Below are 12,774 nucleotides of genomic sequence, written 5' to 3' on the forward strand. Positions count from 1 at the left end.
GTCAAGTACGAAATTGCTCATTACTATAATTAATGTAGGAAATGTAAACGATTTTGGTTCATTTTCTACCTCTTCTTCCACCACCTTTACAGTGCGGATGATTTTAAGAATAAAGGTTTGTTTGACAGATTGAATTCAGTATTATATACATTCAAGCAAGTCCCCGAAAAAACTATTCACCTCACATTGATTCATGATGCAAATAGACGGGTGTCTTTGTAATTTTGAAAGGATTAAAACTAAATGACACACAAATACAGTTCAAAAACAATGAGGATAATTTTATTTATTCTATACAAATAATGCCATCAGTCAACCAACATACAATGTGGACATATCAACCAGACAGTATACAGGATATTGTATTGTGATAATTACAAACAAAAATGAAACAGATGATTCAAAATATTGTCATACGAGTCCAACAGGAGAGAACAAACTGTCATGATGCGCACACACATAATAGTTATCTGAATCTATTACCTAAACAGGCAAAATCTGAGGCAATTTTGTCGACAGAATTAGTTCAACTCAAAGACATGCTTTGTAAGCTGGTGAGAAATATATATTTTTTTAAATCAGGGAAAATTAAATGCTTAGCAAAATATGAAACGCACATCATATGTATGCAAAAAATACCCCATATGATGATTCACAATATTAATTTACATTGCAATTACATATGAATCAACATGACATTTTCAAAAATTAAGCCATGACCAAGTTTCATCCATACGACAATAATGTTTCTCAGAGTGAATGCAACCTTGTCTTTTTTTTAAATCATATTATAAAATCATATTTTTATTTATGGCAGCAGTAAATAGCCTGTAAATGAAGTTGAGGGCTATGAAAAGTTCAGTAAAACCAAAGTCTCCATCAAATGCATTTAAACTCTTCTTTTTAACCTCTTAAACATTTATATTTCGGTGCAAATAATCATTTGTGGTAAACACATGCAGATTGAAACCATGTATGTGCATCCTCACCCTGCGCACACACACAAAATCACGACTTATCTAAAAGCATTTTGACCTTTAGTCCACCATCATGTTATCCATGCTGACTGCAGACCGACACGCTGTAAGAGTTCCACATGTCCAGAAAAAAGAGACAAACGTACTTACAAACAATATGCACAGACACAGAGAAAGACACAGCTGATAAAGACAGAAAGGCAGACAGACATTTTTAAAAGAAACAAATATTTTTGGGATGTCATCAAAGTATGAACACAAAAATGAAATCCCCCCCAAGGGGCTGAACATCCCCATTTTTATTGTCCATTACTCATCAATATTGCAAACAACCATGGAAAACATGATTCCCTACACATTTCTGTAGCCCTTGTCTCAGTGGTTATTAATCACGATTATTAGCGTTGGTCGTGTGCATGCTTGCAGCCGCATATATAATATGCATGTGTGTCCGCAACACACAATTTAGTGTGATATGAGAAACCAAAAACCTATTTTTCCCCCTGGCCTGTGTTAAGTTGCATCTTGTGACTCAAGATCCTCTTGTATCGATGCGCGTCACAGCCACCATCTGCATCTCTTTTGTCCATTTTCCTTTTGAGATGCAAATTGGCATGTGAGAAAGCAACTATTGAAAAAGTATCCATGGCAACAACAGCCCGTTAACTTGCTTGTTTTGCAGTTATTTTTCCTTCAGATTAAATGATTTCCAGGAATCAACCAACGAATGCTCATGAACCCCACTGAATGTCCACCGGGAGAGACGAGGCTTGTGGTTGTCATGAGCAAATTGTCCAGGATAAGGTACATTTAGAAGAAAAAAAATCCAATTGAGGTGTCCAGTGTCCAAACACATCTCTTGATTCATCTCTTTCTTTACAAGATAATGGATGAAACAGCAAAGTTGTCCATCATCAGGAGGCAAGTGCCGAGATGGAGAGACAGATAATGAAGAGAGAGGCTGAGAGAGATATGAAAGAAGCCCGTCCACAGTCGTTGGCGTTCTCCTACACGGACAAAACAGAAAAGGATTTCACTTTTCAAATCATTTGACACAAAGATGATGTGATCAAACAGTGAACAAATAAAGACATGAATAAGAAGTTAGTAAATAACAGAACTATTGTATTAAGGAAATAATAATTTTGTCATAAAGTGTGCTGTGGAAAACAAGTCTGAAAAAGTTAATCATCTTTATTTAAGATTTTTAAATGAAACAAACACTTTGTGCGGTGGCTGCAGCGGGTGTTTAATTCCAGTGTGAGTTGGTGAGTGGACCAGTGAGATGCTGACCTGTGGGTGGTAGGCGTGGCAGGACTCGGGCCGCCTGCGAATCTTCTGGGACCTCATCCTGTCACACTTCACTGAGGCGTTATGTACAGCGGGGTCAAGGAGCAACAAGAACAGCAGCAGCAGCAGCAGCAGCGGCAGGGGTCTCTCATGCGTTCTCATTCAAACATTAATACAGAGGTTTTGCACTATATAGTACATATTTCACACTTAAACCAATTCAATTTGAATCAAACGTGCAGTTACTAAGATTGAGATGAGGGTGAGGCGAACATGGTGCGAGGGGAAACGCCTCATCAACATTTTATGGTGTGGGAAGCCAGTGAGGGATCCTGTCCTTGACACAACTTTAGCGACTCCTGCTTGTTGTCTACAAGCCCTCCAGAGTGGGAGTGTGCGGCAACGGGGACTGCATTAATTATGGATGAAGACAAAAAGGGCAGCAAACTGATTATGTTCCACGGTACATTTTGGACACTTGGGTTACATAAGCATACTGTCGTTTTAAAAGTGGAAATGGAAAGGTACAGCCTTTTTGTGTGTGACAGTGCAATGCTCTATCTTCTGATGCCTTCACTTAATCACTGAATCCTGCATTCGACATTACCCGTTTTGTAATTTGTGCTTTGAAAATAAATAGTTTAAATGTTTAACCCTCTTGATGTTTTCTTATGTTTCTTATCTGTACTTGTTATGTTTATTTTATTTCTGCATTGAATGACCTCTATGCTACTGCACTATACAAATATATTTTCCTTGCAGCAGATTTCTCACAATGAACCAGCATGCTCAGTGAATACCAAAATATTTAAATAAGGATATATTTGACTTCCTCTGGTTCCATGGTGAGCGGTCCGTACTGTCTGGAGCAGTCACAGTCCGCCTGAACCACCAGCATCAAAAGGTTGCTGTCTGGTATCTGTTGCACCACAAACATCCTGAAGCAGTCAAACACGGAGAGGTCAGTGTGAAAATGAGCACCCAAAAACAAAAACACAGAAAGAACATAACCTGCCATGTCATGTGTGATGTTAACGCATTTTTCAGGAGGGGGCACCCACCTGGGAAAAATACAATGACCCCAAAACATAATAATATGGATAAACAACAACAACAACAACAACAAAACTAATTTATGGGTCATACATTTATGTCAATCAAACACACCACTCAAGCAAAAGATCGGGATCTTGTCCAGCACAGGGACAGTGGTGTGTTACACCTCTATTGAGCACAAGAGGGCGGTCACATTCAACCTATGATCACAAACCTGGCGAAATCATAATAACACAGACTAACCACAGAACCACAGTGTTTCTCTGGTGTTTCTCTCCCTTTCACAGAATCATAGACAAATGCACTGCGATGCTTTCCTCTCTTTGCCACCCACTGTTCCCCCATCCCCTCAACACTTTCTCTCAGTGTTCCAGTCTCTCTCTCTCTTACGCTCCATATGCTTTCCGGTCTTTCTGTAACCCCGTGCACCCTGATCTAATTCTGTTCCTTTCTACTTATTTCCCTCTACTTGATACTCTTGCATAAACACGGCTCTGTTCTCAGTATGCAGAGCGGAGCAAAGCCGTGGAAAATGGAATTTCGAGGGACAATTTAATATTGCAGGTCTAGGGGCTTAGAGAGGAGCGCGCTGCCGGGTCTTGTGTGTGAATGGTATATGTGCTTACTTCTGGCAGCGTCCACACTTAATAATGCTGTTGGTCTCTTTGACTGACGGCTCATAAACAAAGCTGGGGTACTCGGTGTCACACGGCTGCAGGATGTCCCCTTTTTTCTTATGAGACGAGGCTAATAGAGAGAGAGACAAGGGTTATATCTCAAGGTTTGGAATATGGATTAGTGTGCGTGACATTGGATGATTGACATTTCTTTGGTGACTGACAGGAGGTTTTATTCAAATTTCTTTTTTTCTGTCTACCATTACCAGAGGTGCTCTTGCTTGTTGTGTACTCCAAACTAATTTCAGTTTCAATTCTAGATTCATTCGAAACCTGAAAGGAGCCATAATGGCTTGTCCAAATGTCCCATCTGCATGTGAGCAATTGTGACTTCTCTAGAAACTGTGAAACTCGACTTGTGCTTAGTTCTTGTTTTGAAGAGTCAGTGCTTGTTCCCAGTGGAAGCTACTCATGTAACATACAAACCAAATTCTTGATTGTTTGAAGTACACTACTAACAGTACACCACACATAAAACACAAACTGGAGAAAAAAGATCCTCCTCGAAACGCTCTTCAAGTCAGATACTCACACACGCTGAAAGATGACTTCGCTGAATGAAGGGATGATGATGGTGATGATGATGATGACAGGATGAGCAGATGATTGACAAGTGGAGTAATGGGGTGGGCGAATGCGTGATCAATGGTGAGATGGTGGCAGATGAGAGGTGAGGGGATCAAAGGACACAGTGGTGTTATTCCATCATGACCTTCAGACCGGTGATCAATACTGTAAACAGATCGAACACTCCTGCCATCGGACTGACACAACATACATGTTTGTCATTACTCTGACATGTTTGTGGAGACAGTCAGCACAGAGCGATGATGAAGAAAATGAAATGTTATATGTTCATGGTGAGTTTTGCCCTGACTTATTACATTTATGTTAATATTTAAATATCATTTGAGATCTTTTCAGGGTGAATTTAAAATCCATGTAGATTTAGATGACAGATAGATAGATAGATAGTGCATTATTTATAAAGAAGTGGTTTGTAAAGCAAATATTGCAGTTACCCAGATTTGCTGTGAAGGTTATGAGGATTTTCCAAAAAAAGGACATTTGTAATTGAGATGCCTGTGAGCTCACCCTCAGCAAAATGCTCCGTGTGCCAGAAGCCACAGATATTAAACTCCAGGAGAAACCTTGAGAAGAGGAGAGAAGAGGAGAGTGGACATAGAGAGGGAGTCAATTAGGCAGCCTTCATTATAGACCAAAGCAGATTGCGAGCAGATTGCATGCATCCTTCACAAACTGGGCAAGGACCCAAAGTTGTGCCATGGGAATATTAAAATGGGTCCCCGAGTTATTCAGCAGTAATTGGAAGCTTAGTCTTAACTGGATAACTACCCTGTTGTTTTTAATGAAGATGCTGGATGTATCACGTGACTTCAGCCTTAACAAGTAACAACAGTGAAGACTGAAGTAGAATGGGGGCTCCTCTATGTTTCCCCATCCTACAGTTGATAACTTCACTTAAAGGGAATAGTAGGAAATGTTTGGAAATACACTTATTTGCGTTTTTCTTTTGCAAAGAGATAAACAACACTCTGCATGTCTGTATGGTAAATTTCAAGCTACTGAACTCATGATTAATTGGATTTCAAAGTCAAATGTTTGTGTATTTCGTGGCTACCGATACAACGGTATTGTGCATAAAACAATAGTGCTGTTTTCAACAAACATTTCTCGACGGCCCTGGCAATAACACTTACAGTAGGAAGTTGGAGAGGAACCACTTGAGTGCTGAAGCCAAACCGTAGAACGGCTGAAGACAGAGATGGATCTTTTTTAGTAACGGCAGTGTCGAGTGGACGATTATGGCAATGAACATAATTTAAAGACAGAGTTTACTGTACATACGCTGAGAAGTGGACGGGCGCTGCTGACGGAGTGCGAGTTCATCTTACACATGCCCTGGTAGTCGAACAGGGACACCCTGAGGAAACACACACACACACACACACAAAAGCACATGGTGTTGCTGTTCCGGCAGTATTTGACTGACATCGATTTCTCCACGTCTCCCCCGCCAGACTATTACACACAGCGCTACTGTACATGGCTGAGCTTAACCTCTGTAAAAGCCCTGATCCCTTACTTAACTTTGAAAAGATAAAAAACCTGAAAGAAAATCACCGCCATGCTAGAATTAGTTTCCTTTTTGGCTTTCCACGGAGCTGAGTCCATTCGGTCCTTATGCAAGTAGAAGCTTAAATACACAGGTGGGTGCATATAAGCCGCAAACACACATACACAGTGGCTTGAAGTTCATGCATGCTCAAAACCAGTTATGTAATATCCTGTGTCAAATGAAGCATGAAGAAATCTTTTAGCTGTTTAAAAATAGCACATCACTCATGCGATTTCAAACATAAAAGATGGGGAAAAGAAATCCAGAGCAGCCAAAGATGCTCAAAGGGGGAGCAAAAAGGAACAGCAGGGATATCAGTACCACGTGTATACATACTTACATACTTATGAATGTAAAGAAAACAACACAAGGCAGAGACTATACCATAACAACAAAGCTTTTAAGTCTCTATAATGACGGTTAAGGACCCCCTCTTGGTTATGGGTTTCATATGAATACTGATGTGAGGCTTAGTGTATAAGAGCCAAAAACAAAATAGGAAACATTTAAAAGCCGACCTCCGGGTTAAGACAATATACATTCGCAACCACTGATGTGATACAGAATAGGATTGAAATGTACTCATGCTCAGGAGCCAGCTTTAAAAACTAAAGTAGTACAAGCATGAGACACCGAAATGCATGAGATACCACTTTACAATGCAAAGTGAGGGCAGTTCAGCTCGTCGCAGAGATTTAGGGCCTTTCAGGTCAGACAGATAAGCAGACAGATGGACAGACAGACACTCTACATCACTCTTATCAACCAGTCAGACTGGTGAGGCAGGTATTACCTTTTGAACATGCCCATTCTGATAAGTGTGGTCATCACTGATCCGTCAATCTCACCAAAGAACCTCCCCGCCTATCAGGAGAGAAGTCAGATAAACGCCCTGTGAAATGAACCGTCTGGTTGATCTATTAAAATTCTCTGTCACGATTGACTGACTGAGCGAATATCAACTGCCCCCCCTAAGTGTTCATCCCTCCCACTTTCACCCCATCGTGAACTGTATGATTAATTATTCACCCTTGTTATATTGTTTATTGTGTATGTTATCACACATGATTTTGTCAGTGGAAGGGGGGCCAAGACAAGTACCCTGACAAAACATCTCTGCAACTTCACTTATTAACACATTATATCTCCTTTCTTTAATCTGTCAAAAATCAAAGTGCAAAAACAATACAGTAATTTAGTGGTGAGTCTTGTCATCACAGTAAGGTTGCCAGGCAACAGGCAGAGACCCATCAAACTCTGGGCAAGAAAGTGAAATTCTTAAAATCACGAACTGTTCCTTTAGAATGCTTTCACGCAAATTTTAAAACACAAAAAGGGTGTATGCTAAGAGTCAGACTTTGATTAAAACGTTTGCTACGATCAATTATTGAATGATTCTATCGGGTGAGAACCTATTTCTTGTTTATAAAGTTTTGTCTATTCAAAAGAATTAAATTACAACCTAAACCATTACACATAAAGACAGATCACAGGGAAAAGTATGATTGTGAGATGCATAAATGTATTTCTAAATAACAGGCACAGAAAAGTTTGGATTTACTGTATATATATATATGTATTTTGACAAACATATGAGCTCTTATACAATCACATCAAAGACTAAAAGGCACTTCAGCAATATTTGTGTTTTGTGTGCGTGTGCGCAAACTCACATCATTACGCTGTTTAGAAACTAGGACAAAGCCATTATTGTCAATCACGTAGCAGTCGATATCCTGAGATGAGAAAAGAGACAGAGACGGACGAAGTAAAAGATCTGTGCCAAACACCACTGACAGAGAAATGAAAGCAAAATGAAAAGTAGTGTGATAATGTTCACCAAATTGTACAAACTCATCAAGCTAATAGCCATTCATATCTCAGATTTTCTTTTCTCAAGATCCAATCATTGATTCTTGAGAAACTGATGAAAATGTAGAAAAATGTTCTTCCTTGCAATGTTATTGAAAGATATCTAATAAGTTCTAAATTTGTCCCCTTTTATTTGGATCCACACAAAATTTTTAAGATTTCTTCCCTGGGCCCATGTCCCATCGCTCCGCCAAGTCTGGTGCAAATCGGTTCAGTATGGTTTTTTGTAATCTTGCTGACAGTTAAACCAAACATGGGTGAAACGACCTCCCTGGCACAGTGTTTCATATAATCATTACATAGTTAGATAACATTTTTTTGGTGGGAGGGGCTTTTAAAACCCAGATATTACAGCAAAAGTCATCAAGTCATTGATATACTTACAAATCTGTCACACCGAAGAGGACAGATCCCTTCGACGTCAGAGCACTGGAGGCAGACAGCGGGAAAGAAAGTGTTTGCAATGTGTTTCACCATTTACCAATCACCAGTTCAGATGTTCGCAGACAGAATAGAAGCGGGTGAAGAAGTGACTGTGGGGGTGATAGGTGTGATCATCTGATGTGCATGTAGAAGAGGCCATGTTTGTGTCAGCGAGGAAAGGATTTGAGCACATGCTCTGCGTGCGTCTGACTGCGGAGGTGTTAGGTCTAAACATGTGCCACTGTCGACAAAAACGTCTGTGTTGGCGAGAAGGCGTTAATTTGTGTGTGATGTGTCCACCTGTGACGGGTCCGTGAGTGTTTCTGTTTTGCGAGTTTGGGCATGTTAAACGTCTGCATTCCTGTGACCGTGTGGATGTGCGTGGACTCGGTTTTAGCCGGGGTGTGAAGCTGACTTCACGGAGCTCAGCTGGTGCTAAGAAAGGTTAAATATGGTTCTGTGACAAAAAGTCGAGTGATGCTTTGAAAAAATGAAGAGTGGGACAACTGAGCATACTCACGTCTGTGTCATTTGGCTGAGAAGACGCGCAGAGGGGAACAAAGAGATGAAACGAGAGCGTGAAAACAAAGAGAGAAACATCTCTTCAGTCAATGGTGTGTAAGGTCATGAATACTTTGTTGTTGACAAAGTTATTCACCTTTTCAAAGAACATGATTCAAAAATGGAGGAAAAACAGCATATTTGTATTTATTTTACATGGATTTTCATTGAGGTTTTAACAGATTTTCAAGCAGACCTGAACCAAGTCCAAAACAAAGTCTGTTTCCTTGCAATCTGCTAATATTTTTTCCATCCGACAGTTTTCTTCATCATTAGATTGGTCATGAGTCATAATGCAGCTCTCCTCTTGACTTCATGGTCATATCTATCGTCCACAGTGCGCGTGGATTATGGTCAATATGGACAATGTGTCTTTGGAATCATGGCCAGGCTATATGGAGCGTGTCGAAACGTGAATGAGACAATCTATCATCCTTTTCAGTCCTATTACAGCTAAGTGTCAGTCTTTCTCTCTGCGTCCCACACGGCCTCCTGAAATAAACTACAATTCAGCGAGAGGACTGACAGAAATGACACTAAGGGTGAACAGCATGTCTTAATGAGACGAGAAGTTTGAGGGAAACTACTGTGTGTGAATAGACATATATATATATATTATGTAGTCAATGTCAAACAAGACAAAAAGCCCTGCTACTGCAACCCATAAGTCACAATGTTTATTCTTTACTTTTAAAATTATGTCCTCAAGTTGAGATAGTAAAAATAGATCATAGAAGTTAAAAATGCTTATGAATATATGATAATATATTATATGATAATGTGATATATATTGACAAGGTTGTGGGTTTTCAGATTTGACTAACGTCAGGACATAATGTGTCAGTGGAGCAAGTCCATCGATTCTGTCTTTCTCCCCTCAGTATTTATACTTTTTTCTTTCTCTTTCCCTGTCTCTCACACTCTCTCATACACAAACACAATTTTTTTTATGGTTGTAGACAGAGCAGAGTGTACTGCTCTGTGATGCTGGAGCATTTTCCTATTAACATTCTGACTGATTCCCATTAGATGGAAGCTCATACTTTATTCTTACCCTCGCTAATTCATAATTCATCAACTAATAACATCTTATTTTAAGGCAGTCAACTTAATAGTGTAGCTAAAACGTCAGATATGATTTCCAAGGCTTACGTAACTCCTTCACTGAGATTTGCACACTATGTATAGAGGTCATCTGCGTGGTTAGTAATTAAAGTTTCAAATATGTCTCACGGTGCCGTGGAGTGAAAATCTGGGGAAACTGTATTTCCGTTGTAATCATGAATCAGTGCAACGTGCATTAACACAACAAATTCAATGTCTTGTAAAAACCCTTGTCTGCAACACAGTTGATCTGTAACAGACACGTGGCGCTATCTCATTTGAAATGAATGAAAATACAAATATTAATAGTTAGGTATATTATAAATGTATATATTTTTAACACTGCGTTTACATCAGACTATATAGACTATATATTTTTAGCTATATGGTTGTGGCAGCCACATGGCCGGCTATTTTGTATCCCATTGGATGCGGGTACTTCATTAAGGATCTACGTTAGGTACAGTATCTTCACCCTCGAAAGAGATTACACTTCACTCAAAACACACACCCACAAAGTCAAGACAAGCACTTACTGTCAGTGCGTGCACACAAAAAGCACATGAAAAAAAGATACCTGACAGTTAATACATGACAGAAAGATAATATGATTACGTAAGCTATCCAAGTGTGAGCGGGAGGGTTGAGCAGAGAAGATGAGGAAAGAAGATGGGGGAGTATGGCGGATGAGAGAGTGGTGGGAGACTGAAAGTCTTGAGGAAAACAAAGGAAATGGGGGAGAGATTCGAGAAGGAGGAGGAGAGAAAATGGTGCAGACAATAAATGAAAATTAGACTTTGCATGCAGCATAAATCTAGTGGATAACAATTGCCGATGATGCTAATGAGTTCCTAGTTGATGAATATGGACGTAACAACACGCTTGTGCCCAGATGGTCATGCATATGGTTCCTGTCAACGTGACACGGACACATACACATACAGAGCACTCCATTATTCACACCTCCGCAAACACACATAAATATACACAAACACATTTGGTAGCTGCTGAGCCTGGCGATGGTGGCTATCCATCATTTAATGGCCAGCCAGCAGCCTTAATGCTCTTTTAACTGCTGTCATTTACAGCCACGGGAGCAGAGGAGGACAACAGCCCGGCTATCAATCACCTGCTACAGCGAAGGTGTTACGGCAAATTAGGCAAATGTTCTCTCGAAGGTGTGGAAGACCACAAAGGATACTCCACTGAAGCCAGAGCTAATGAAATTCTCTGAGCGGCACATGAAATATCCACGGAAAAACAATGATGCCATTTAATTTTTTCAAAATAATGTTTTCAGGCAGTCCTCTTAATGGCGTGAGCAGTGGTACGGGAAACACTGCATTAAGCTTTTGAATTCAACAAAGTTAAAATGCATTAGTTACCAACTAATGGAGCAGAAAAAAGAACCTGATGTTGTGTCAAAATGGGCCGATGGTTTTAAGGGATAACCATGAACACAGGATCGATGGTCTTGTTCTCTTGTGCAAGATACTGAAGAGCTTCATATTCATTCATAGGACTTGCACTGCGTCAGTGTAGTTGATCAATGCTTCCGATGTGAATGTAAAATTTTTAAGGCAAATAGAATTACAAAGGGTGAAATAAGACGTATAATCTTTCATGTAAACATATTTAGAAATATAATCCTTTCGTCAAATGGATGGATGTGGATGCGATGTTGAAATGAAAAACCATTACGTAATGTGCAAAACAATGGCCTTGTTTTAGGAAAGATATTGAAAAATGAAAAAACAAAACACAAATAGGAATCTGACATGGAAAAACCTGAAGCAATAATGCAATAATTACAGGGTTTGATTCCCAAGTGGTATAGTGGTGCCTGGCATTCATGACTCGCATGTTAAAGTACAGATTAGGTTATATCCAAGAGTTGTTTTTTTGCTTTATTTATCCTTTTGCCAGTTTCACAATTCTCATTTTGTAATGAAACTCCTGACACATGAACCACGAGGGATTCATTCGGTCAAAGGTTCCACATGATGAAGTTATTTCTCCGTAACATTTTAAGTGGTGAACACGGAGCCTGTATGTATTTACCTGTTGCGTGATGGCCCAGAATCTGGACTCAAGCAACTCCAGAGTCATCTGGACACCGATGGCTGCAGACACACAGAGAGAGAGAGAGAGAGCAATTGAGTACCGCGAAATTAACCTGAACATAAAAAAATGAATAGACTCAAATGGATAAGATAGAAGCAAGGACAACCAGGAGGAGGAGAAAGGTACGTGGGATAAAGAGAACACGAGCGTGAGGAGAGGAGGACAGGAAAAAGAAGTAGAGGATGTATTATTTTAATAAGGGGATGAAAGAAGGGTAACACCACTGAGACTGAGGATCTGAATCCCCAGGTTTCCCCTCCTCCAGTAAAGTCAAATGTCCGCTCGCAAACATTATCAGCACATGCTGAAGGTGTCATGGCAACGATATGAAGCAGAAAACAAAGTGCACTGCCTGTGGCTACACAGCATGATCCTTCCAGTATTATTATCATCATTATTTTTTTGTGTTGCACTCTCTGAATTTATTCTTGGGATTGCAAGGTTCATACCACACCTTTAATGACAAGGCAGCAGTAAAAGTATTTGTACATATTGGATTGATAAAACAAACATGACAGAGAAAAAGCACATATCATACGAGTCACATGTT

At 39.9% G+C, this 12,774-nt stretch overlaps 1 protein-coding gene across 2 annotated transcripts in view; it reads right to left on the minus strand.

Moving 5' to 3' along the window:
- Nucleotides 1-266: 266 nt before the first annotated feature.
- Nucleotides 267-12,774, minus strand: part of cacna2d4a (calcium channel, voltage-dependent, alpha 2/delta subunit 4a) — a 74,047-nt gene continuing 61,539 nt past the window's right edge. The window contains exons 28-40 of one of the 2 annotated variants that reach the window (XM_035618561.2): nt 12,162-12,223; nt 8,956-8,970; nt 8,397-8,441; nt 7,814-7,876; nt 6,934-7,004; nt 5,870-5,945; nt 5,722-5,774; nt 5,096-5,151; nt 4,533-4,553; nt 3,950-4,070; nt 3,090-3,205; nt 2,271-2,353; nt 267-1,984 (exon numbers count right to left, since the gene is read on the minus strand). In XM_035618561.2, the coding sequence (XP_035474454.2) occupies nt 1,892-1,984; nt 2,271-2,353; nt 3,090-3,205; nt 3,950-4,070; nt 4,533-4,553; nt 5,096-5,151; nt 5,722-5,774; nt 5,870-5,945; nt 6,934-7,004; nt 7,814-7,876; nt 8,397-8,441; nt 8,956-8,970; nt 12,162-12,223 (875 nt within the window). In that variant the 3' untranslated portion in view covers nt 267-1,891. The remainder of the gene's footprint in view (nt 1,985-2,270; nt 2,354-3,089; nt 3,206-3,949; nt 4,071-4,532; nt 4,554-5,095; nt 5,152-5,721; nt 5,775-5,869; nt 5,946-6,933; nt 7,005-7,813; nt 7,877-8,396; nt 8,442-8,955; nt 8,971-12,161; nt 12,224-12,774) is intronic. The other variant, XM_035618563.2, reaches the window with a different exon arrangement.

The sequence above is a fragment of the Scophthalmus maximus genome, chromosome 12 (assembly GCF_022379125.1).
Source record: "Scophthalmus maximus strain ysfricsl-2021 chromosome 12, ASM2237912v1, whole genome shotgun sequence".
Classification (NCBI taxonomy): Eukaryota; Metazoa; Chordata; class Actinopteri; order Pleuronectiformes; family Scophthalmidae; genus Scophthalmus; species Scophthalmus maximus.